The 13087-nt window shown below is 38.6% G+C and overlaps 5 protein-coding genes across 5 annotated transcripts in view; 2 read left to right on the top strand and 3 right to left on the bottom strand.

Annotated features, from left to right (window-relative positions):
- The window catches only part of LOC108623746 (uncharacterized), a 30955-nt gene that overhangs the window by 15906 nt on the left and 1962 nt on the right, over positions 1-13087 (top strand). The window lies entirely within an intron of this gene.
- LOC108623747 (uncharacterized) lies at positions 1383-2604 on the bottom strand. The gene is made up of 3 exons (XM_018022488.2): positions 2418-2604; positions 2151-2342; positions 1383-2065 (listed from the first exon to the last, which is right to left on the bottom strand). The coding sequence occupies exons 1-3, from the start codon at positions 2480-2482 to the stop codon at positions 1627-1629; spliced, it is 696 nt and encodes a 231-aa protein (XP_017877977.1). The 5' UTR covers positions 2483-2604; the 3' UTR covers positions 1383-1626.
- Positions 3081-8345, top strand: RtGEF (Rho-type guanine nucleotide exchange factor). Its single transcript, XM_026812576.1, is given in 11 exon segments — positions 3081-3609; positions 3684-4060; positions 4135-4350; positions 4408-4606; positions 4677-4913; positions 4998-5076; positions 5174-5298; positions 6887-7085; positions 7168-7269; positions 7870-7954; positions 8038-8345. Coding segments are annotated over 11 exon segments (1851 nt in total). The 5' UTR covers positions 3081-3540; the 3' UTR covers positions 8201-8345.
- Positions 8624-9220, bottom strand: MED11 (mediator complex subunit 11). The gene is made up of 3 exons (XM_018022489.2): positions 9045-9220; positions 8822-8962; positions 8624-8750 (listed from the first exon to the last, which is right to left on the bottom strand). Exons 1-3 carry the CDS (start codon positions 9118-9120, stop codon positions 8629-8631), a joined length of 339 nt encoding a protein of 112 aa, XP_017877978.1. The 5' UTR covers positions 9121-9220; the 3' UTR covers positions 8624-8628.
- LOC108623687 (cytochrome b-c1 complex subunit Rieske, mitochondrial) lies at positions 9567-11310 on the bottom strand. Its single transcript, XM_018022380.2, has 3 exons — positions 10893-11310; positions 10637-10814; positions 9567-10576 (listed from the first exon to the last, which is right to left on the bottom strand). The coding sequence occupies exons 1-3, from the start codon at positions 11110-11112 to the stop codon at positions 10285-10287; spliced, it is 690 nt and encodes a 229-aa protein (XP_017877869.2). The 5' UTR covers positions 11113-11310; the 3' UTR covers positions 9567-10284.

Consider the following 13087-nt stretch of genomic DNA (forward strand, 5'->3'; position numbering starts at 1 on the left):
GTACAGATAGTAGCAGAGAAGAAATTAAAAATTTATTATTCATTGTTGCTTAAATGTTCAGAGAAACATTGAAGAAGAGCGAATTTTAATGTCACAAAAAGTTTCAGACATTGTACTAATTACATACACGAGAAAGTTTAATATTTAGTTGAATGTCTCATGTATTTGATAACATGATAACATTATTTCTCTGCTACTGCTCAATTTACAAAGTATAATATGACGTAATGTAATACATTTTTGTTATTTCTTTGAAATATATGTAGAGCTTAGATGTTAAAATTGTACCAGTGTCCGGAACTATTTGTGACCGACTATACATTTGGGTAACTCGCCGTACTAATTGTAAGAAACGAAGTTAGTATGAGTTTCTTTTCTTACAATCAGCTAACTGAATCCCGCCCTTGAGTTAAATCCTCGCACGTTTCGAGGCGCCCTCTCTACACATAATTTGTATTCCTTATTACGTGTGTCTTCAAATCATCGAGATCGATTGTGTTCACCTAATTGTTATCTTGTTGCATCGATATATTCGGTTCGTCTCCTCATACATGTGTATATATACAGTATAAAGTAAAAGAGATCGTTAATAACATTTACCGAAGTATCGTCTAAAGTCTAAATCTTATTGTAACCGATTCGATAAAAACCATTGTTTTCCAAAGTTCCATTTCGTCGGGCAATAAGTCGAATGATGTCCGTGGGAAAGTACACGGCATGTAGCGATGCATATGGAATGTATTGTACATACATATATTGATGAAATAATAAAGACGCGGCATTTTCTCATTCCTCTGATTCATTCCCGGTTATACGAAAATGTAATTTCTATATAAACCTTAAGTTCTGACTGTAAATACACGAGGTCTCGTCTTATTCGAATAAGGCGAACTTCGTCAAGAATGTCTTCAGCAATTGCTTGAGCAATTACTGTGAATAATTGCCTGTTCGTAATTCGTAAGCCCAGGTACTCTTCAAAAATCGATCACCAGATCGTGCGCTTTAGAAACGGCCGCGTGTCACGTGGTATATGGTCGAGGCGCGGAGATTCAAATCTTGCCTTAAACAGTTACTGTCGTTCATATTTTTAAATTAATATTGTAATGACGAATGCAATAAGTTTAATTCGTATAAATAAGTTTTTTGTAAAAGAATAGTAAATGTGCTTGCTTACAGAAAACCGGAGTCACAAACGAAATATAAAAAATCATACTTTTTCTTAGATATTTCTAGAAGATGAGTGTTAGTCTTAGTAGAGGATATCTATATGATTACGTATTACAAACAAATTCTAAATATATTTATAATTATAGGCCTTGTCATTCGCTACTTGAAAACAAGCTTTTTCGTTTATGCTACTAAAGAACAAGGCACAATACATGTGGATGACATTTTAAATATATTTAATATAGAACTTTGTACAGAGCATCGTTGCACGGACACTTCACAATGCTTAGGTGCTTATTCCACTGTTCGTTTATTCTGCTGTGCGTTGTGTTGATCCCATAGAGATTATATACATAGAGGAGGTAAGCCATAGATTTGTAAGACTTCTCCTCTTCCCGTGTTGTCTCCCATTAATTTTTTTCCCCCCACTTATGTTACTCATGGTCATTGGAGACATGCCTAATAATGCCATATGTAAGTGGGGAGAACACATTGAGCATACAGCATCATACAGTATTGGGGAGAGCACGGGAGGAGAAGTCCTGCATTCTGGCAGCCCTGCCTGTACATACTAATATCATTTACATGATCAATATTGGCTTCAGTTGTACACGTGTTGAGATTTTCAATAATATTTTGGCTTGTCATGTCTAATAATACTGGTACTTCAGTAATATTTTGATTTGTTATATCTGACCATACTGGTACTTCAGCAATATTTTGGTTTGTTATATCTGGCAATACAGGTACTTCAGTAATATTTTGGTTTGTTATATCTGACGATACTGGTACTTCAGTAATATTTTGGTTTGTTGTATCTGACAATACTGGTACGGATTGAATATCATAATTCTCCAAATCATCATCATCATCATCATCATCGCTGAACACATCCTCACTGAATCATACAAATATTTTAAATTGTTTTAACTTAAGTACTGAAAATTTCTTTAAATAAATGCAATGCCTAGCATAAAACGTACCTGTTTGACTGAGACTGTAATTTTAAGCATGGATATGCAGTAGAGCGTAGAAACCGTTTCACAGATTCTCCAACAACTTTATAATAAATATCTTTTTTTTCAAAATGCTGACTGCAAATAGCGCTTGTCTTGCTCACTTCTCGGCCAATACTTAAAAACCACTTCTTTCTTCTCTCATTATCTCTTGGAATACTGAAAATATATTAACATTTGAATCATAGCCTAAAAATTGTATTTCTCACATAGATTACAATTTATTTTACTTACCTGTGCAAAGAAATGTCTGGTATCACCCCACTTTCTAATTTGCAAATACAACAAAGTTTCACCATTTTTAATTTTGTATAAAAAATCCCTAATATAATATAACAAAACCGTATACAACACGTTATGTTGCTTACGACACTTTTCTACCTCATTGTAAACATATGGCATCTAGGGATCTCAGAATTTATCCCGCACGGCTCGCTACCCCTTTTTTTCGCCCATATTTCGATCCCCATTACTATTCTCCTTCTGCGCCTTCGCTGACCATGCCTATAGTATACCCCCATCAAGTACCAGTCCCCACCATGGTCGCGTCGTTCCCACTTTCCGGCTGAGGGATAAATTCTGAGATCTCTGATGGCATCTCCCCACCAAGAACTCGGTTAAACAGAGAGAGAGAACCACTCTACACGTTTTCCTCTCTTTCTAATCGCCATCTTTCTTTGGTTCACTTTCTCTCACAGCGTGCGCAGTCTATCTGCATAAGTTTATAAGATTCACTGACGGGCCTACCCCCATCACCGGAGTTCTCGGACCAATACGACCGTGCTTTAGATGCCCGAGACCCAATAGGAAACGTGAACGTTTATGTAGATCCCCCCTTAAACGATCGAGAAATCCTCGATCCTCAGCGGCGCAGCGCCAACAGCGGATCCCTCAGTTTGCTGACAATGAGATATCGCACGGACATACGTTGTACAAGTGTATTAACCTTTCCGTTTCTTGCCCCTTGTCAGACAGCATTCGACGGAACCTTGGACAATTTAATAGCCTGCCAAGTGTTCGTCGAAGAATGAGCGAGGACATTTAGTAAATCATGGACGCGATGCTGAAATGTTAAAAATACAATGGAGCTCGGGCGATGCGATTGGAGCGAATATTTATTAAACGTGCGACCATTTAACGTTTTTTAACAGTTATAAATGTCACAGTGCGTGAAATAAGTTAACGAAAAAGGTGTATAGACGAATAACCGTAAAGAGGGAGGGGAATGATGAAAACGAGAAATGGTCTACTGTTGCACAGTGGATATACGTTCTTTTCAAATTCCAAGTTTCTCTCTTAGTTTTGAATTTAAACCTATTTATCTCGTTCTGCGTTAACTCGCATTACGCTAACAATCATGTCAAAAATTGATGCGCCGAAATATGTGACTGCGATCTACTCGTTCAAGGGAAAGAATAACGACGAAGTACGTTCGATTTTCTGCTTAATTATGAGATATCTTCTTGTTTCTTCACTGCTAAATGGTTGCATCTTTTTTAGTTATGTTTCAAGAAGGGAGACGTGATAACGATAACACAAACGGATGACGAGGGTTGGTGGGAGGGTACATTGAACGAGAAAACAGGCTGGTTCCCATCTAATTACGTGAAGGAATGCAGAGTTCCAGGTATTAAAGAAATATAAATCTATAATCCTAAGAATCCGAAGAATTCTAAAAATTATTTTTTCTTCTCTAAAGAAAACAGCGTTCTGGCTGTGAAGGTTTCGCCTGAGAAGATTCTACAGGAGTCACCAGTGCATCAAAAACTAAATCGTGACATCGTATTAAAGGATATTGTAGATTCCGAGAGGTTAAACGTGGCAGAATTACAGGGTCTTATAAATAATTTTTTACACCCTCTGGAATCTGCTAACATGTGAGTAAACATTATAGCATTCGACGTACAGTGCAACCAGTCAAATAAAATTTGCTAATAAATATTGAGCGTAGATTGAACAAGGATGAGTACAAGCAACTTCTGGGCAATATAAATGAAATTCTGGAAGTGCATCAACGGCTGCTGTCCAACTTGGAAACAGCCACGGCACAAGGATGTGGTTCGCGGATCGGAAATCTTTTTTTGACGCTAGCTCCGAAATTGAAGTCCATTCATACGACTTATTGCGGGAATCACCCGCGAGCTGTCTGCATATTAGATCGATATAGGTATGTACGTAAATCATAAAGCTGTACTCGAAAACTGAGGCTGCGTTTCCTTTGCAGGGACGAGTTGAATGATTTTATGGAACGTAGCGGAGCAATATCGCCAGGTATACTGGTGTTAACAACCGGGTTGAGCAAACCTTTCCGACGATTGGATAAATATTCTGCTATGCTTCAAGAATTAGAACGATACACGGAGAAGAACCACCCTGACAGAGGCGATACTCAACGTAGCATAGTTGTATATAGAGACATAACTGTGAGTCCCGTTCGAAGAAACGCTTCGTTTCCCTTACGAAATTTCTATATTCAGATAATCGTACATACAGGATCGATGCGCTTCTATACGAAAGCAACGGGAGTTGGCGCTCCAAGTATTAACTAGTGGCATTAAGGGATGGGAGGGCGAAGAGTTGAACACTCTCGGTGAAATTCTTCACGTGGGGTCTGTCACTTTGGCAACCGGAACTACCGGGCTGGATCGACGAGACAGATACTTTGTACTTTTCCCCGCGACTCTTCTGGTTCTCAGTACCAGCCCCAGGATGAGTTCCTTCGTTTACGAAGTAATTATTCGAGACTTTCTTCTTCACACCTTCTTGTTTCAATTTACGTGATTATGGAATTACGATGCGTGTCTGTTTTTCCAGGGCAAACTTCCGTTGACAGGTATTACTATCACTCAAGTGGAGGACACCGACGAAGTAAGAAATGCTTTTGAAATTACAGGCAAGAATTTTATGAATGCACAAGAATGTTAAAATAATTGACTGTGGAGTTTGTTCTGTATATTCTCTGTTCTGAACGGTTTCTTCTTGGTTTCTAGGACCGATGATCGAGAGTATACTCGTACTCTGTAGCACTAAAGAGGATCAGCAACGATGGATCGGTCTTCTGATTCAAGAACAAACGACGACAAACAATGTAGTAAAATCGCCGACAGCATCACGCGTGAGTTACATCAATCTAAATCCCCCGTACGCTCGCCTATCGAGGTATTTCGCAAAGTTGATCAGGAAAAAGATTATACGTCCTGAACTTTTAAAGAGGTTGCTCTATCTACAATATGTGTTGAAACCAGATATGAGTACTGTAAAAATGCGGAGAACTAATGTAACGTCGTATGCCCTGTTCCCTGTACGAAGGGATAGTCAGGATCGTTGTTCCAGCGACTCGAGCTTCGAGCCGCGTGATATTAAAACAGAACGGTCGTCCCTCGGTACAACGACACTGCGTAAATCTACTCTAACTCTCGACGTGAGATATGACATAGTGGATATCGATCTTAGTACTGCAGGGATAACAGACTCGCCTCCGACGGAGTTTTCATTTGCACAAAATAGCATACGCGAGATTAGCAAAAGTTTACCATCCGTAGCCGCCTCAGTCTCTGTAGCGACCGGTTTTGACAGTAATGAAGCTAACGACGAGCGAATACATCGCTCTCGTTTCACCGATACTTCTCGCTCATTCCCAGTTCGACGTAAACCTACTCGGGACAGATTTGACGAAATGAATGAACAGAACTGTTGGAAAATGGTGAGAGGTATCGGTAAAATCGACATAAATCCAGTAGCTCATCCGGCGGAATATGCTTGCAACTCGAACGAGGATTCGCAATTCGAATTGTGTACGCGAGAGAAACTCGAATTGCAAGCGAACGCTTTCAGCGTCGGATCGTCCGATTCAGGAATGGCCGAGAGTTACCGAATGAATTCCTCGGAGATCAATTCTTCTTGTAAATCCTACGCGTGCATCGACAATAAGTATGAAACCGAACGGTCTAGGTTAAGAATCTCCTCTGGCGAAAGCGAGAACGACGATAATAATTTTGAGAATCAGTGCATCTGCACGTCGCCGTTCGATTCCACCCTCCGAGATAGCGCTCACTCGTCCGATTTGTCGAAACACAACGACAACGTTCTGAATTCGCCGAGCTGCGAAGCTCCTGGTACGATTATTTCGTTTACGAGTAAAGTAGAAACGCAGGGGAGTAAAGATTCCTCGAACAAATGCGAGCGTGTAACGCAAAGAAGGTTCACGCAACCGGTACCATTCGCGCACCAGACTGTCGTACGAAAAGTCGGAAGACAGCCGTATCATCCACTCGAGAATAAATCCGATGGAACGAATCAGATATATACGTCAGGATTGTATGCCCATTGGTGGTTGAAGAAATCTGTACCGTTGTCTGGATACTCGGATCAAGGCAAGCTTCCATAGCATGGCTGTTCATTTTTCTTTACATTCACGTTTAGTTAACGTTTTCACCCGTTTTTCGCTACTAATTATATTTCTCTCAAGTGCGTTCACACAATATGATTGTACGTTTCCATTTCACAGCCATGTTGTGTGAAGTCAAGCTCTCGCTTTGCTAATGATCCATCATAAACGATCCATTTTTAACTTGGGTAGGCAGACAGTAGTTCATCACATCGTTTAACATGCTGTCGTGTGATAGAGCACGTTTTCAAATTGATTTCGTTTCAAACGGGAGCTACACGACCCGATTCTTCTAATTCGCACCGTTTTCTTTCAGATCTGCAGCCAGCAGAACGGGAAACAACAGCAACAGCAGCAGCAGCAACAACCGCAACAACAGAAATCGATTACGGACCCGTCTCTAGGAATTAAAACGCCTTGGAGCATCGCTTCGTTACGACCGGCACCTCCTTTTTATAACTTTAGAGTACTTGGTAAAATTGATATCGGCTTGGATTTATCGCGCGCACCACGTAGTATGCATTTCAAACTATAAGTTGCTCCTGATAAGATTCATTTATCGGATCAGCGGGCGTAAATGTGTTTTATCGATTACAGACGAGAAGCAGTTTGAAGAGGACGCGATCATATTAAAGGTGATCGAGGCGTACTGCCTTTCCGTCAATGCCAGGTTCACGGTGCATTCTGGAGAGTCAACCTGTAGGTCGTGAATTATTAATTATTACTATTTAACACATTGTGTACCGTATGGAAATTTCTAAGACGTGTGGAAATATCGGAGTACTTATCAAAGGATCTGTTGACCAATAGTATCTTCTTCAGAGTCGGAATCACTTGAAGCCACTCTACGCTTCCTTACAGGTTTAATAATTTCACTATCACTACAATCACTAGAATCGTCAAAACAGTCATCCACATCTTCAATCTCACTAGAAATATCTGATAAATTATCGTTAAATACTTCCGCAAGTGTATCAGTTTCGTTGGCTTCTTTCCTTTTTCTGAGAGAGGGCTTTCTGGGAGATTTCTAAAAACGCCGATTGCCGATTCGAACGACCAAAATACAATGTGACTGCAATACTTTATGGGTTCGTGTAAATTTTATAGTTTTTCGTAAATTGACCTGCACGGTTTCCACCAATAAGATTTTCTTCATTCGACGTGGATAAGACAGTGTGTTGGTATTTAAGGTCCTTAACAGATAGTGCGAGAAAAACGAGAAAACTCGTGAGCGGTACGCAATGTGTTAATTAAGAAGATCCTACTGTACATTTATAATATCTTCTCGTTCCATTTTAGCAATGCTGGAAGACGATCTAAATAAAATACCGGACAGGTCGTCTTTGATGCAGAATCGGGGGAATTTGGAGCTGTGTAGCAATCGGTAAATTCTTATACAATTCTTGTACAATACCATGATTGATTATTATCGCACATTTCTTTTATATGTATGTTCGTTCCGCGTAGGGTATTATCGGAAACAGTTAGGACGTTGAAAAGTCAAATGACAGATTTACAATCGAAAATGTCATTGTTAATGAAACAATTGGACGAGGAACGGAGATCGAGGATTTTGCTAGCTGCCACAGTAAAGCGCAGTATGGGTGTTGCGGATGGTACGGTGCCTTGAATGTCTGGTTCATTTTGATAAGAAGAAACCGTTGTAATAGTTTGAGCTGTGTTTGATTAATTTATACCTTTTTGAGTTTCGCGTTGGGAATGTTTCGCCCGTCTTCCCGTAGTGTCATTGTAATAAAAAATATAGGAATAGTCGAGCAGCCATTGAAGATTTAATATCGGTACCTTCCACTTATCTGTGGCAGTCGTTTATGAAAATTCTTAACGCCTTGCCATATCATTTTTTATGACGAGTCAGGCTTGTGGTATCCACATTTGGTATGAAATTATAATAGACTCAAAATTTGAGTCAGACTCATTAACGTATGACAAGGGATTAAAAATTAACACTCAAAATAGAACAGAGAAATTTGATTAGAACTAATATATTGAACCGTGATAAAAATTAGTATTCGGTAAGAAATTAAACATTCGCTTCATTCACCTTGATTTATTTTTAAGACGTTCCAATTCATTTATTCTGCTCCGTGCGTGTTCTAACCTATGCCATGCCATTTGTAACACCTTTTGGCTGGCATACCCAGAACCTTCATGTGGTTGTCCTGAAGAATAATTATAATAAATTAATAGAAACAATCAATAACGATCATAAGCTTTCGTTATTCGAAGTTACCTGTCGAAACTTGGGTCAGATAATTGATTTGTTCGCTCAGCTTCGATTCGACGTGTCCTAACGTTTTTAGAAACTGTTGAGTTTGTGCCTCAGCTTGTTTTAAACTGGATTTCTCTTTACTGAGTTCTACGAAAGCTTGTCCTAAACAACAAACACGAATTTAATTAATCGAAATGCAAAATCGGATGAAGATTCGAAAACAAGCGTTAGAGAGGTTAATTACCTGCACATTGAAGACACAGAATTATATCTTTCTCGATCCCTTCGAGGATTTGTATTCTCTCCATCGGCGGCGTCATTTTTATTTCAACTTTTCAGAAGATGTACAATAAAATCGATTACAAACAAAAATTGCACAATGGAATCACAGCCGCTCAGCCCCGACGCTCCACGCACGCTGTCTTGCAAGGGGATGCAAAATATTTGAATTGTCAATCGATCGTTCAGGAGAGGAGCGCTGCTGTCACCTATTCTTCGTTCAAATATATTCAAAAGGAAGAAAACCTGGCCAACGAATATTTAAAGACGCTTGCCCCTTACAAAGTAAATAATTTGTATTCTTTAATTGGATAAATCTGAATCAAAAACGTTAATTTCCAACTGGTATTCAACCAGAGTAAAGATGCAACCCTGGTAAAGGTAAATAACAAGAATGAATCTGATTAAATTATGTTTCTTGATAGTAAACTTATACAAATAACTGAGGTGCAAATAAAAAGGAAGGGGTCTAGGAAAATGGCGATCATTCAGAATCGAAGAACTTGTTTATTTTTATAATTAGTGAGAATTCGAAAGGTCCTGAAAATGTTCTAACTGTTATTAGGTATATTGTTTCTAACTTTCAGTTTCGATTCTTCGTTTCAATTACAGTTCTCTTAAAATACATATTTTTTTAGCGATTAGAAAACTTATATCTAATAAATTGTTAATATCTGCTAGATAAAAATGAGAAATTCCATATGTTGAAATAGCTATAAAAACTGATTATACATGGTATCCCAGAAGAAATGTTAAAGCCGGAAAGGGGTGATTCTGGAGGTGTTTGTGAACAATAATTTCCTTTGGTAAAATGCAAAATGAGACACGGTTTTTGAATTATTAACGAAAAAAACTGACCAATGAGTTGGCTCTGATTGTGACGTTGCATAGCATGGGCCCTACACGCGCTCTTCTTATTGTTCAGTGTTTTTCGTTAATAATTCAAAAACTATGACTCATTTTGCATTTTGGCAAAGGGAATTGTTCAGAAACACTTACAGAATCACCTCTCTTCGGCTCTAATAGTTTTTCTGTGATACCCTGCATATTAGACGTCGATAGAACCGAAAAACAGCTATAGAAGCGAGACTAAAACCGATATAAGGCAGGGCCGATATATCCAACAATAGTTATGGCATTTTTTTCGGTTTTCGATAACTGTTGCCAGAACCAGAGTCGATATAACTGTTTTCAACCTCTGGTAATTAGCCAACAAGGATGGAATGTTCGTCGATGAACTGATATTCAGGAATGTCCATATTAGTGGGCGCAGGACCTCTGCGTATGCGCCCGGACCCATCGAAATGGGATGCGTGGCAAGGACAGTAAAACCCACCGGGGATCATACCGGCGTTAGGAAGTGGGATGCAACCGAGATGCGTACAGATGCCTATAACGACTAGCCATTCCGGGCGTTTGACTCTTTGATCATCGGTTTCGGGATGTCTTAACGTAAGGACGTTAACTTGCCTTTCTTGGTTTATAATAGTTTGGGTACTGAAAAACGTTGGACAGTTAAAATAGAAGGAAATCGTCGATTTCGTATCGGTGTCTCACCGGTGATATACGAAGACCGGCTTCCCGCGCCATTGAAACACTGCCGTTTTTCCTAACCCTATGTCCTTCAGATTGATCTCGATCTGCGCTTCAGCGATAACGTCGCGAGACGCACCAAGAAATTCTATGTAGTGCAACGCGTGAGACTTAAGCACGTACATCCCAGCAACTGCGAGCACTGAGAAAAGAATGATCCATCGCGTTATCGTTTCTATCGAGATTCACTCTCGCATGTCTGAGTTTTACCCCCTCGTACCGAAAGACATCGCGTAAGTCGTTGTCCTCCGTTCGTCAGCGCTTCGCATGGATGACACGTTCGGCTTAGCGAGGGACTTCCGTCGATACTCTTGGAAGTTCACTTTCGGTAGATCGCTGTGTGCGTGACGATGTTTTAAGTAGTACGTGAGAAGGCTCACGGTCAACCGGTTTTCCCATGATCGTATCGGCAGGAAAGAACGCAACATTTTCCTTATCATCAAACGGTTTCTGACGTTTCTGTTTACGTCCGACGATTGTTTTCATAAGCTGATCGCATCGATCGTCGAGGAAAAAGAGGATCGGTGAATTATGAATAACGGAATCTGTTGTCATGTTCAAGCTTTATTAGAAGCAAATATCTAATTAAGTATTGACGCTGACGAAAAATTTTTTCTTCAAAATTTCGAAAAATGCTTCGAATAGAAGTTGTTTTCCTTCTAATTTTGATATTTAACGAGTTACGTATGATTATTTGACATTTTATTGATGTTGACAAAATCTGACCATCCCAGCATCGAAACGGCGAACTTTTGGAAAAAATTTCGTTTTTCCTCAATAACTCCCAAACCGTTGGATATACGGAAAAATTGCATACAACCTTTCTTGTAGAGGACGACGAGATCTACAATTTCTGTATAAAAGTTTGTCGCTAGCATCAATATTTAACGAGTTATTGACAAAAAACGAAAAAACAGTTTTTTGCAAATTACTCGTTAACTATTGACGCTAGCAAGAAACTTTTATATAGAAATTGTAGATCTCGTCATCCGAGAGAGCTAAATGGAAATTCTTAGATTAAAGTAAATACGCCACAAATAATTCTTAAAAACAGAGGAGATAACGAAATCTCTATACAGGGTATCCCAAGTAACATTTTTCACGATTTTCCAAGCACTTTCGATAATCTGACAAAAAATGTTTTCAACAAAAGTTGTTCAGTGTTCGATTGGTTATGCATTGCAAGAAAAAAAGTTGGAAAGAAATTTTTTTATTATTGTCAATGTCACCTTCATTTTTTTAAATGGCACTTTGTATTCTTGACTTGACAGTATTAGCTGGTATCAAGACGAGTTTAACGACTTATATACCATGACCTTTGGACAATCTTAAAGACAAAGAAATGAAAATTTTGACAGAGAATGATGGTCTGCTTGAGTGGATGATAACAACTTGTATTTATTTTTAAGACTCGTAATGACTCGTCACTTGCTAACTGAATTTCATAATATCTTTTTAACGAGAAATATTGTAACGATTATACGTAGGAGTATATAATTTTATTACATATTGAATACATCGACACATAGAAATTCGGTTTTTCTGTTAATGTAGCCAATCGATGCAGGCATGATGTAAAAACATAAGGTGTGTTCTTGCGCATCCATTTAAACAACTAATCACGGACGCTTCCACTCGTTGGCCATTTTGGATTTCTAACCAATCACGCTTTATATTAACAGAGCGAATTTTAAAATCGTAAACATGTCAAAAATTAAGTTCTCAGAGTGTAAAATATACGTGTGTTCGGACTAAACAATAGGTCATCGTACTTCCATTATAGCCGACGAGTGGAAGGCGCACACAGTGACGCATTTGAACACGTCGGAAGAACATGTTTTTACATCATGACACTATATACGTTTACTTTTTAAATACCATGTGTGTAATCGTAATATATAAGTACTACAAATAAATTACGAGATAATTCGATTGTGTGTAAGGTCATTCGTAATGTACACTGTAAATAAATTACGAGATTAGATTAGATAATTCGGTTGTGGATAATCTTAGGTCATGACTTCTTGTCGTACGCCAGGCATGTCGAATAGGTCGAGAAACGATGAACTTACAATTCATGATAAAAGAGAAACCGTGTATATAAACTTAACGATGGCATTTAAAAATTTTTCCTGACCATTTCTCGTAAATCTAATAAAGTATATGAGTATATACTTACAGTGATAGTAATGCAAATCATTATGAATTCTGTGTGATTTAATGTTCCTTCGTAGACCATATATAGGATGTCCCAAAACTAGTGTTCGGCTCGGATCCGGACGCCCAGCTTATTAACAATCTATCATTTTCCCATGCATTCTATTTGAATAACGATTAAATGTATTAATTGTTATTAATTTACTTGCATTGTTATTCATGTAGTTTATTATCCTTATTTTCTTAAAACGCTTCGTA

This window comes from Ceratina calcarata, unplaced genomic scaffold (genome assembly GCF_001652005.2).
Source record: "Ceratina calcarata isolate Rehan_Ccalc_2016 unplaced genomic scaffold, ASM165200v1 scaffold289.2, whole genome shotgun sequence".
Taxonomy (NCBI): Eukaryota; Metazoa; Arthropoda; class Insecta; order Hymenoptera; family Apidae; genus Ceratina; species Ceratina calcarata.